Source organism: Chlamydotis macqueenii, chromosome 29, assembly GCF_036417535.1.
Source record: "Chlamydotis macqueenii isolate bChlMac1 chromosome 29, bChlMac1.mat, whole genome shotgun sequence".
In the NCBI taxonomy this organism is placed as follows: domain Eukaryota; kingdom Metazoa; phylum Chordata; class Aves; order Otidiformes; family Otididae; genus Chlamydotis; species Chlamydotis macqueenii.
The window spans coordinates 1,178,677-1,191,458 of NC_141584.1; the positions used below are offsets into that span (position 1 = coordinate 1,178,677).

General features: G+C 65.2%; 1 protein-coding gene across 1 annotated transcript; it reads left to right on the top strand.

The window, feature by feature from the left end:
- The first annotated feature begins 2,861 nt into the window (after positions 1-2,861).
- NEUROD4 (neuronal differentiation 4) lies at positions 2,862-3,857 on the top strand. The gene has a single exon (XM_086768886.1). It carries the CDS (start codon positions 2,862-2,864, stop codon positions 3,855-3,857), a length of 996 nt encoding a protein of 331 aa, XP_086625012.1.
- The last annotated feature ends 8,925 nt before the right edge of the window (positions 3,858-12,782 follow it).

Genomic DNA, 12,782 nt, shown 5'->3' on the forward strand with positions numbered 1-12,782 from the left:
GGTTCGGTCACCTCCCCCCCGTGGGAGGAGCCACGCGGGACCCGCGGCCGGGCGGGAGCCGGCGGCGGCGCGGAGCTCTCAAAACCGGCCGACGGCAGAGCTGCGCCCGCTCCCGGTGCCGCCGCGGGAGCTGCCCGCGCCCCCGGGGCCCGAGTCACCATGAGCCCGGGCGAGTGACAGCGGGGACTCACTCCGGTGCCCAGGTAAGGGCGGGCCGGGACCCCCGGGGGTGAAGGGACGTGTCGACCCCTCCGACGGGGCTCCCCGGCCGCTCGGTGTCCGCCGGTTCCCCGGACGGACCTCGCCCCGGGACGGCGCGGGGGGCTCTGCCCCGACGGAGAGCAGGGGGGACCCCGTCCCGGGGGGGCTCGGCGCCCTTCGAGGGGAGCTGCCGGGGGTGCGGGGCCAAGGGTTGGACGGAGCCGGCGGCACCGAGTCCCGGCCGCCCCCCGGCCCCGCTCCCCGCAGCCGTCGGGGATGGAGCCGCAGCCCCGGGGCCGGGTGAGGACCCCCGTGGTGTGGGGTGAGGACCCCCGTGGTGTGGGGCTCGGACCCCCGTGGTGTGGGGCTCGGCCACGCCGGGACTGGGATTTTGCTGGGGACGGCGGTGAGGAAGGTGATGGGGAGATGAAGGACCTGCTCCAGCCCTTGGGTTTGGTTTCTCCACCCCGGGAGGGGACCCTCGGTTGGGGTGCCCGGTGCTCTGCAAGCGCAGCCCCTTCCCCAGCTGCCCCTGCCGGGACCCCAGCTGCGAGGAAACCAGCGTCCCCCGCCTTCCTCCCGCTCTTCCAGGACTTCTTCGGGTCCTCGAGCGGGTTCGTGTCCCCCCCACCAAAGTCAGCGCATCCCCTCTCCCCTGCCCCAGTTGGGACTGGGGCTGTGAGCGGGACTGGGAGCTCTGGGCAGCCCCGGGTCAGGGCTCAGCTGACACCAGTGCCCCCGTAGCCGCCCAGTTGGCCGTACTGGAGCCGACGGAGCAGCTGTAGGGGTTTCAATTTGCCCTTCAGCCAGAGCCCACCGGCTCCACGTACAGCATCCTCCGCGTTACCAGGTGGATGTCTGGAGTAAATCCCAATTTTCGTGGTCTGCTCCAGGATGTCTTGTCCCTCCTGCCCCTCTCCGTGCCGAATTCCTGGCCCCAGTCGCCCCGTTTGACCCTGGCTCTTGCACCAGCATCTTGCCTGCGGCCCCCTCCCCAGCCCCCTGTTCCTGCTGCTCTGGGTGGCCCAGCCTGGGGTCGGGGTCCTCGCTCCGGGGGCTGTACGGGGCTGGGGTCGGTCGATCTTTGTCCCGAACCAACCCTTCTCCTCCGGGGGATGGAAACCAGGGAGGGACTGAAGCCAAGTTCCTGGTCCTACGGGAAAGGAGAAGGAGTTGGTGCCACTTGTTTCAGGACGGGAGCTTGGTGACACAAAGGGACAGCATCTCCCTCTGCTGTGACCCCTCCGTGAAAATTAAGTTTTCGGCTACAGCAGGCTTTCTCCTGCGCCGGGCTTCCTGCAGTTCTTTCGGACGATGCGGGATGGAGATGTTTGGGAAGGAGAAGTGTCCAAAATAAGGGGCTGGACAAGCTTCCCACTCCGCAGCGGGTTCCCACTCTCTCCTTGCTTGGGAAACCGGGAAACTACCAAAGTGACTTCATCTGGCAGTTCCCTCTTTGTCTACTTCCCCCCCTTTAAAAACCAATATTTGGGGGAAAGAGAGCAAAATCCCTACAAATTCAGACCGGATTTCCAAAGAGACAACCTTCCGAAGGATTTCTGTGGAAATACTGTTGCGCGGGGCACGGGGAAGGGGGGAAGACGCCGGGCGCGCCTCCGGAGCAGGGTCCCCAGCCTGGTGATGTTCTCCTGGGACGGATTCTGGTTGTGCAGGACCGGTGAGGGACGGGAGGTGCAGGGAGGGATGCTGTGCTTGTGCCAGGTCCCCAAGGGCGGTGCGAAGGTACTCCTCAGCCCGGGGGGGTTCGGAGCAGCTCCGCAGTCGTGCCTGGGCTGCTCGCGCCACGCGGAGCGGGCGCAGCCCTGGGGTCCCACCAAGAACCTGCTCCATCCCGGCTCAGCCGGACCCATCCAAATTTGGTCCTTCACCACCTTCGCCCAGCGGATTTCCCAGCATCTGACAGACCCCCGTTACTCCGCCGGAGAGTTAATTGGGGCCACATGCTCCTCCGGGGATAGGATGGCTGCGCGCAGCAATTAACACCCTAATCCAGCCCCATCGCGCATATTAAAAGTGGGATTTTCCAGCTGGGGAGGACGGGGGCCGCGGAGCTGGCGCTCGGGCAGCGCACTTTCAGCAAAGCCGCTTAGGCGCTAAGCTTTATTAAATGAGTCGGGCGCGATGACAGGATTTTGGGGGGGCTGATTAACGGGAGATCCATGCTGGTTCGTGCGGCGCGACCGCGTTCATTACGGCAGAGGGAAGCGGGGGTTCACGCAAACGTGTTCGGGTTAGAAGAGCTCGGGCAGAAAAATCTCCAGAGGCAGAGGACCTTCACTTTCCAGCTCCCTTTCGCAACCCGCAATGGGACAAGCGGGGTCGAAGCTGCGGGGGGAGGGACTGATGAGTGGGCATAACCCCAAAATTGGATTCTTGGAAGCTTTGGGCCGTGGAAAAGAGCTGCTGGGCCCCAGGGAGAGGCTTCAGTGGCTCCCCAAAAATTCTCCAGAAATTATTGCAGATAGATAGACAGATAGAAGATGGATAAATAGATTCTGTGGGTACCGTTAGCGGCCAGAGAGCAGTTGGTGTCTCTGAAGATGGTTTTGAGCTCGGTTCCTCGTGCCCTCAACACGTTGAGTAACTCTTCCGCTGGAACTCGTTAACATCTCCCGATCCCTTTATTGCAGAGACCAGAGATGACCAAGACGTACGCCAAGCCCAAAGAGATGGCGGAGCTGGTGAGCACCCAAGCGTGGATGGACGAAACGCTGAGCTCTAAAGACGAGCTGAAGGAAGAGGACGGCAGGCAAGGTCCTTTTGGGTTGATGTCTGGCTTGAATGAAGAGCATGACAGCATTGAGGAAGAAGAGGAGGAAGAGGATGATGGGGAAAAGCCCAAGAGAAGAGGACCAAAGAAGAAGAAAATGACCAAGGCGAGGCTGGAGCGGTTCAGGGCCCGGCGGGTGAAGGCCAACGCCCGGGAGCGCACGCGGATGCACGGTCTCAACGACGCTCTTGACAACCTGAGGCGGGTGATGCCCTGCTACTCCAAGACTCAGAAATTGTCCAAGATTGAGACGCTGAGGCTCGCGAGGAACTACATCTGGGCCCTGTCTGAGGTGCTCGAGACGGGGCAGACCCCCGAGGGGAAGAGCTTCGTGGAGATGCTCTGCAAGGGCTTGTCCCAGCCCACCAGCAATCTGGTGGCCGGCTGCCTGCAGCTGGGACCGCAGACCTTGTTCCTGGAGAAGCATGAAGAGAAGTCCCCGGTGTGCGACTCAGCCATATCCAGCCACTCCTTCAGCTACCAGTCCCCGGGGCTGCCCAGCCCACCCTACGGGACCATGGAAACGCATCTGCTGCACCTAAAGCCTCCGACCTTCAAGAGCTTGGTGGATGCTTCCTTCGGAAACCATCCCTCCGACTGCACCACTCCTCCCTACGAGGGTCCCCTGACGCCCCCCCTGAGCATCAGCGGGAACTTCTCCTTGAAGCAAGACGGATCTCCAGACCTGGAGAAATCCTACACCTTCATGGCCCACTATCCCTCGGTCAGCCTGGCTGGAGCGCATGGACATGCCTCGCACTTCCAAAACACGGTGCCCCGCTACGAGATCCCCGTAGACGTGAGCTACGAGCCCTACCCGCACCACGTGGCCGGGCCTCAGCTCAACGCCATCTTCAACGAATAGCGAAGCGGAGCGAGCCCCGCGGCCCTGGCGCAGAGAGGAGCTCGGCTGCCTCGCGGAGCCGTTTCTGGAACGGACACAACGGGAGCGAGGATTTCGCCGCCGCGGGGTGAGGGACTTCTGAGCATCTCTGCAGGACGCTGCCGCAGAAGGTTCGGCCGGCCCTCCTGTCCTCTCCCGACTGGTCTGCGCTGGTGCCACCTTGCTGATTTCCCAGCTGTCCCCAGGAGCCAGGTGAACCCTTCCCGGCAGCCGAACCCTGAGCGGCCGGCGCCGAAAGCTGAGCCGTTGCCCCCAGAGATGCTCATGAAGGCAGCTTCACCCTGCGGGACCTTCTGCCTGAGCGCGCTCCAGCGCTTGGGGTTGTCCATCGCCAAGACGTTACGGCTCTTTTTTTTTTTTTCTTTTTTGGTCCCTCCCCAGCGTGGCGGGGCGCGGGCACACCTCTGTCCCACCTCAGGTGGAGGTAAGCCCCTCCTGCCCCTCGGGGTGACCGGTTCCCCTTCCGCACGGCACGGGGTTGTGGTTTTCCCAGTCTGGCCGTGGTCTGTGGTCTGGACCACTTGCAGAAGACCAACGTGGTTGCTCCTCCTTGAAGCTTCCCATCGGAAAAAGAAACTTCTCTCTTCCGCCGCCGCGTCGTCCGGGGATGGCGTGGTCCGGCCGGGCTCGGAGCTTCTCCGTGACGGTCCCCACTGCTCCCCTCCCGAGCTTCAGACCCCACCGCTGACCAACGACCGCGGTGAGGTTGCGCGGGGGTCTCGGGACCCCGCGGAGGGACCGTTGGTCTGGGAGAGCCCAAACGTCCCAGGGCTGGAAGAGGAGCCCTGCGCTGAACCCTCGCTCCCGCCCGGGGCCGCGTCTCCGTGCGGCGCGACGCTTCGTTTACCGCGACCCGCGTCCCGCGGACACCCTGCCGGGAGAAGCGCGTCTTAATTTCTGTTTTATTTATTATTTACCGTGCGCGGGGGCGGGGGGCTGATTTATTTCCTTCCATTTTACACGCGATGTGGAACGCGCCGCCTCACCTCCTCCTCTCCCCGCCGCCCTCCGGGCGCTTCGGCGGGGGCACCTTTGCAGACGCCTCTGGTTTTTGCCCCGCTGCTGCTCCGGGATTATTTATTAGCCACTATTTATTTAATTTATTTTCTCCCTGGTCTGTTTTCTGGTGACACAGCCGAGTATTTACCGAGGGGTGACCGGTTCGATGCTGCCCCGCACCCTGAGCACGGCCGTCTCTCGATTTGGGAGGCTGGGCGCGCCGCCGGCCCCCGCCTCGTCCCTCGGGTTTCCGCGTGAGCAATAATTTTGAAAGGCTATGCAACTATTTTTTTTTTTTTTTTTTTTGGTTTTCCAGAAAATCCAGGCGACTATTTTTAATGTCCCGCCGGCCTCGCGAGCCCGGCCTCCCAGTTTGCAGAGGCGTTCTGTAGGGAGCTGGGAACTGGGAGGTGGCGGGAGCTCCCTGCCCGGCCCCGGTCCCTTCTGTCCCCACAGCAAGCGTTCCCTCGGGGAAAAAAAAGCGGAATTGGGGTTTTTAGCTCAAATAAAGTCGTGGTCTTGTTTCAAGCAGCGTGGCCCCAGGGCTGCCGTCTCCGTTCCTGGGTCTGCGGGGTGGTGGGGGGCTGCTGGGGGCGAGGGGGGGCAGAGGATCCCAATTCCCCCCCACCCCGTGCTGGGGTCCGGCTGGGACCCCTGACCTCGGGGCTGGGCTGGTGGCCACGGGCCCAGAACCGGCCACGGGCTCGCTGGGACGGTCACCTGCAGAGGGGTGGGGGGCGGTGGGGGGGGTTCATCACGGAGCCACCGCCGGCTCTGTCCCGGCGTTCGCAGGGTGCGTGTCACGAGCCCACGCTCACACACGTGTAGACATGCCCGCAAACACACACACGTGCTTCCCCAGACACGCACACGTGTGTACCTACAGAGATGTGCCCGTACGGGCGTGCACACGCGATTATCACAGGCGTGTGCGCAGACGCGCGCAGGCAGCCCTTGGCACGCGCGCACCCTCGCGAGCAGCGCACCGACGCGCGTGGGGAGCTGCACGCGCGCTTCACCCCCTCTACGCCGTCGCCCCCTCCGAGAGCGGGGCTGCGCGCGACGCGGCCCCCGCAGCACCCACGAGTCCTCATTTCCCCAGCTGCGCTAAAAATTAAAAAAAAAAACCCCAAAAAACCAAAAAACAAACCAAACCAAACCCCCAGCTCCCGGGCGCCGTCGAGACCGCGCGCGCCACGTGTCCTCGCACACCTCAGTGCCTCCCCGTCCCCCCGGCCTCGCGCGCCGGCTGCTGCCGGGAGCCCGGTGGGACCCCCCCCGAGCGCCTGGGCCCCCCGCAAGCTGCGCCCGTGCGGGGCGGGGGGCTCTCTGGGGGGACCCCGCAGCTGCAGCCGCGCCGGAAGGGGCTGGGGGGGGGACGCCGCGGCCTGCAGCGGGGATGGGGCGGGGAGGTGTGAGGCGGGGGGGGGCAGCGAGGAGAGGGGACCTCGTGTGCCCCCCAGATGGGTGGGGAGTGGGCTGGGGGGGCACCCGCCTGGAGATGGGTCTGTGCCGCGGGCTGGGGGTGACTGCAGCCTGCGGAAGGGGGGAGACCCCTGCCAGCGTGGATGTGCAGGGCATATAACGCATAGTGTGTTCATGCACACGCGTGTTCACGCACATGTGTGTTCATGCACACGCGTGTTCAAAACACTCCAGCACTTACACGCGTGTGCACAGAGATACAGCATCTCTGCGTGCACACACAGACTCACACCCCCCTCCCCTGCAGCTCTACGGCCGTGCACGAGCACGCGTGTGCACGCACAAACCCACGCCCTGCGCTCCCACGCGTGTGCGCACCCCCGCAAACACGCGCCCCCTCGGCGGCGTGACCCCGCAGCGACGCTCTGGGAGCCGCGGCGTCAGGACAAGGGCCGGCCGGTGCTCGGGGTCCAGCTGCGCCCCCCGTCCTCCCCCACCCCGGCTCCCCGCCGGCCCTCGGCTCGCTGGCCGGTGGCCAGGCCCTGCTGGGTGCCAGGGTCCCCCGGGGCACGCGTGCGCGCCCGCAGCGGGGGACATGGCCCCTTCCAGCAGCCCCAGCCCGTGCCAAGGGCGCAGGGAGCCACGCCAGGCCGGGGCCAACGCGGGGCTGCGCGCGCGTGAGCGTGTGAGAGCGCAGCTGGCCGGCGGCACGCGTGCGAGGGGACACGCGCGGGGCGAGGGGCTCCGCGGGGGGCTCCGGGGTCGCGGCTCCGCGGGCTGGCGCCTGGGCTCGTTTCAATCCGCCGCGCCTCGCACGCCGGGACGGCGAGGAGCTGAGAACCGACGCGCTCGCTGCGCCGCTCGCGCCCAGGCCCGGCCCACGGCGGCGGTTCCTCTTCCCCTCTGCGTGGCCCGGGTGGGCTCCCTCCCCACCCCCCACGCCTTGGAGGGTCCCTGCAGCCCGCAGCACCTCGTCCCCGCGTGGGGGGCGGCTGGGAGGGGTCCCGCACCGGGAGGGGCCGGGGCAGGCAGGGGCTGGGTGCGGGGGTGGGCACCTGGGATGGCAGCGCCGCTTCTCCCCCCGCCCAGCAGCCAGCCCCGTCCCTGGGGGAGCTGGCTGAAACCCAGGCGTTTTTATTTTTTATTTTTTATTTATTTTTTATTTTTTATTTTTTATTTTTATTTTTATTTTTTATTTTTTATTTTATTTTTTATTTTTTATTTTTTAAATTTTTTTATTTTTTATTTATTTTTTATTTGTAATTTTTTATTTTTTATTTTAATTTAAATTTATTTATTTATCTTAAGGATACCGGCAGGAAAAAGCCACCCGGGGAAGACACGAGGTGCAGGATGAGCCCAAAATCCCCCTGGGAACATCCCCCTCCGCCCTTCTCCCCCGGCGAAGACCCCCGGGCAGGGACGCTCTGCCCCCATCCCGTACAGCGCGTTCCCACGGCCCAGCGCCCCGCACGCGTCCCTCGGCGGCCGCGGAAAATCCATGGCGGGGAGCCGCTCTGCGCTCCGGGGGTCCCGGCTCCGAGTCGCCCCGGTTTCCGCAGCGGGCCTGGAGCGCCCGGAGCTGGATAATTGCTAAGCCTCGTTAAAACCCAGATTTAAAAGCCGTAATTCCGATATTGTGTGTAATCCGGTAACGCCGCGAGCCACTGAGCCCCTAATGTGCCCGGCTCGGGAAGCCGCGAGGATTTTCCCGCTAAGCCGGAATATCGGACTCTCGATTCTCGAGTTAATCGCCTTGTCCCCCGCGGGGACATCAGATTTTTGGCAAGGAACTTTCTCGCCGCTCGGCGCGGGCCGGCAGCAGAGGAGCCACGCTGGGTCCTGGGGAAACTGGGAGCAGGTTGTCTGCACCCGCCAGGCACTGGGGGTTAAACTGGGCTTGCGCGACCCCCGGGCTCACGCCGCAATTTGCACCTTTCCGGACTTCGGGATCCGTTTCTTCTTCCCACGCGTCCAAGCCGGCCGTGGCCGTGCGGGTGGGTAACACGTGGGGTGTCCCCATCCCGGCCGCCTCCAGCATCCCCCGGTCCAGCGCCCAGCACCCCACCAAGCCCCAGAGCGCGGATCAGCCCCTGGCCGCCCGGATCCTCGGGGACCGGCAGGAGATGGATCCCCATGGAGAAGAGCCCAGCACGTCCCGGACTGGGATTCCCTCATCTAACTGGGGTCCGCGGCTGCCCCACCGCCCTGCTGCACCCCCTGCACCCCACCCAGGGGACCCCCTCCCCACATCCCTCCCAGTCTGACGGAGATGGGACCGGGCTCCCCATCGCTCCGGAGCTTCCCACCCGTAATTCGCCCAAATCCCGGCGCCGGAGCCCCTAAGCTCTTTGCGGCTCCGGCTCAGCCGCGGTTCAATCTGTTTGCAAAGCCGCACGGAGTGTTTGCGCAGCGGGGCCCGCGCCGGGGGATTAGGGGAGACCTTCCCCCCGCATCTGCTCGGGCCGGCGCCGCGGCACCCCCGGCCTCGGCGGCCGTCCCAGCTCTCCCAGTCTTCCCAGTCCCCACCTCGCCGTGGGAACCAGTGTGGTGAGGGTCCTGGAGGGCTGGGCTGACCCCGAGGGGAGCTCGGGGTGACCAAGGGGGACTGGCACGCGGCCAGGAGAGGTGTCACCCCCCGTCCCCGGGGGTCTCAGGCTCGGGACACCCTGACCGATGAACCCGTTGGTACCCACGCCATACCAACCCCCTGCCAGCTTCCAGCAGCAGAAGGGCCCCTCTCGCTGGGTCCCCCCCTTCCCGAGCCCCTCTTCGGTGTCCGGAGCCGGAGCGTGGTGACCCTGCGGAGCGGAGGGGTTGCAGGTGCCACCATGAGCCCAGCCGGGCTCGCAGTGAGCGGTGACGAGGTGAGGGAGGACCACGAGCTCCGTTCGGAAGATGGCACGCGCAGCACTTCAACCTTCTCCCCCCTCTCCCACCGCCTGCTCTGGTCTGGAAGCCTCAGGGATCGTGTTTGAGGGATGTTCCTGGGACCTGGAAGCCCTGGAGATCGTGTTTGAGGGATGTTCCTGGGACCTGGAAGCCCTGGAGATCGTGTTTGAGGGATGTTCCTGGGACCTGGAAGCCCTGGAGATCGTGTTTGAGGGACGTTCCTGGGACCTGGAAGCCCTGGAGATCGTGTTTGAGGGACGTTCCTGGGACCTGGAAACCCCAGGGATCGTGTTTGAGGGACGTTCCTGGGATCTGGAAGCCCCAGGGATCGTGTTTGAGGGACGTTCCTGGGACCTGGAAGCCCTGGAGATCGTGTTTGAGGGATGTTCCTGGGATCTGGAAGCCCCAGGGATCGTGTTTGAGGGACGTTCCTGGGATCTGGAAGCCCCAGGGATCGTGTTTGAGGGACGTTCCTGGGACCTGGAAGCCCCAGGGATCGTGTTTGAGGGACGTTCCTGGGATGTCACTTAGACCCGAGCCCGGATGCTCCCGCGGAGTGGATGCAAAACACTTGGGCCACCAGAAAAACTTGTGGGGACGCGACTGCTGGTCCCGGCGCTCTGCCAGCCCTCACCTGTCCCACTCCGCTGCGGGCTGCGGTCGCCGCTGGGCTGCTTTTGGGGAGGTGAATGGTGTTCTGCGAAAGCAGAGCCCATCCCCGCTCAGCACGCAGGGACCCAGCACCCGGCAGCGCCCGGCAGCCCGAAATGTCCCCAAATCATCCTGCGGGAACCCGCAGCCCGCCCTGGCCCCGGGCGCTTCGCTCGGCTCCATCCCTGGCTGAGACGCGGGAGATGGCAGCTGCCACGCACCGGCCAGCACGCGGGGTTGGGTTTTTTGTGTATTTTATTTATTTATTTTTTAATATTATAATACAAGTTCCGGGCCCTCCCGGCTTAATCCCCGCCAGATAAACTAACAGCGCAGAGATTGGGAGTTATTGACGGAGTCTTGCTGCTCGGGCGAGATTAGAGCTCGGCTTAATCTTGTAGCAGGAGGGTTTGGGGATGGTTTAATCAGAATTTGTACAGGAATAATCCCGTCTTTAAACTCGCCCTCGGCCCAATCCCTCCCAAGTTGTAATCAGGCCGGAGCCTCTCGGATGAAGGGGCCTCGGGGGTGTTTCCAGCCCAGGGGATGTGGGAGGGGTCCCCGGGACGGGAGCCAAGGGCAGGCGGGGGCCAAAGCCCCCGCACCCACCCACGGTGCTGCCACATGGTCCTGGAAGGGGAAACTGAGGCACGGAGCCCAGCGAGCCCCCAGGTTCCCGTTCTCGACGCGATACCGGTTTCAGCAAAGGATGAAGCTGGCCGGACTCGGCCGCGTGCCCGCGAGATGCCCGAGCCAGCGCTGGCCCGGGAGGCTGAGGAAGACGCCGAGACGTCACCAGGCGATGGGATGGGCACCAGCACCAGCCCAGCCCTGAGGACTGACCCAGAGCGGGGGGCTCAGCCAGCCTCCACCCGCCCCCCTCCCGCGCTCCGGATGGGGCCTGGGATGTTCAAAGGAGGCCTCCCGTGCGAACAGCCCTGCACGAAACCCGCAACTGAAAACCCAAATCTCCTCCAAACGGGGTTGTGCCCAGCAGCGAGAGAGCTGGGTGCGTGCTTTCCCCCCCCCCAAACCCCGCCACGGCTCCCTTAACCGTGCCGTGCCTCAGTTTCCCCCCCTGGGGCTGCCGGCATCGCCGGACCCTTCTGCGTCGCCAGCGCCCGGCCGCTTTTGTGCGGCGCCGGCTCTTTCAGGGAGCACAAAGCCGGGCGGCGGCGGCACAGATGGAGCCTTTCAGAGGGGAGCGGGCTCCTTTCTCCGTCTGCCGCCGGGCTCTGCCTTCCGTCGCGATCCCCCTTAATTGAATCCGCGCTTTCATAGCTCATTACCCCTCTGATGGATTGGATTAGCCCGGCCCGCGGCCCGCCGGCCTCTGCGGGGAACAGTTGGCCGCTCGGCGTCCCCGCGGGGAGCGGGAGAAAGGTGCGGAGGGGGCCCGGCGAGCTCCCGGCCGTTAGCCCAAGCTTGGGGCCAACGGACGCGACCTCTGCTTGCCTCTCCAACGGCCGGGCCCAGCTGCGGGCCGGCGGCGAGCGTCCCTGCGGGGCGGAGGCAGCGCCCGCCGCGGGCGCGTGGTCCCGGCCGCGCTCCCGCCCTGCGCGCCGTGGGGTGTGGGACCCCCCCAGTGACGCGCTGGGGTCCTGTTTTTCCCCGTTGGTATTCGTTTGAGGACGGGAAGAGCATCCCTGGGATGGGAGGGATGCGGGAGCGATGAGGGGACCGGATTTGGGCATCGACGACCCAACCCTGCGCCTGGGGCGGGCTGTGGGTGAGGGGGCTCTGCCAGGGCGCCGGCACGTGCCGATCCCCCCCGCCGCCGCACGCGTGTCCATATGGGCTAACGGCCGCGGCGGCTCGTTAACCTCTGCTCCATGGTGGGACCCCCCGCCCAGCTGCCAGCGATGCTCCGCGCCCCCTCCCCGGCTGCTCGGCGGGCTCCGTGGGGGCTCTGATCTCCCCAACCCCTTTCATCCTCGGGATGAATCCCTGGAGAAGGAGGATTTGCCGTAGCCAAGTCCTGGCTGGCCTCCCGCCCCGGCCGTGGCAGGACTCGGCCCCTCTGCATCCCCGGGGGGCTTGGGGCCGGGGGGGACGCCGCCCTGGGGTCCCTTCCAGCTCGCGGAGCCCCCCGTGCGTGTGAGGGCTGGGTTGTTCCGGGCCGTTTTCTTAGTTGATTGTGCTCGGGGCTGGGACAGAGCGGTTTCCGAGCCACCTCGGAGTTTCCCGTTCGTGGGACGGCGTCTCCCTCTCCGCACAGCTGAGTGTCGCGGCCAGGGACGGGGCGAAGCGGGGGGCTCGGCGGTGAGGGGACATTTCTGCCCCCCTTAAAGCCCTGGAAAAGGGAGGTGGCTGCATCCTGAGCAGGTTTTTTTGGCGGGAGCGGCCCAGCGAGGAGGAATGCTGCCCGGGGCGCGGGAGCGAGCCGAGGGCGGGGGCCGTACGTCCAGACGGAGACCCCGTCCCTCCAGCCCAGCCATCCGATGGCGGCGGACGAAAAAATGCCCGCGGCATAAATGGTTTAGCGTATTCCCCTCTGCGTCCTCATCCTCTTACAGCAAGGTACAGGCGGGCGCCCCCGCGGGCGCTGCCGCCAGCTGCGGCCGGAGTCCCATCGGGGCAGTTAGCGGCGGATCGCTTACGGGAGGGATTAGAGAGCCTCCGCTCCGGCCTCCGTCCCCGGGGCCTGGCGGATTAGGGTACAACGCAGCCCCCGCCTTACGTGGCTCGGATGGAGCCGGAACCCTCCTCATCCTCACTTTGCGGAAGCTCCGATGGCCGGGAGCTGGTGGGGGTACCCGGGGCTGTGGTGGTCCAGAGCCCTCGGGCTGCCGTGGTCTGTGCCGGGGTAAATCCCGGAGGGATCTCTTCCGAACGATCTGCTGTTCCAAGGGTGAGAGCAAGGAGAGACCCAGCTGATCCTTCCAGCCATGGGAAAACCAAGGAGAACGTGGGAAAAAT

Coding starts and splice junctions, on each gene's coding strand:
- NEUROD4 (XM_086768886.1), top strand. CDS start 2,862: ATGACCAAGACGTACGCCAAGCCCAAAGAGATGGCGGAGCTGGTGAGC.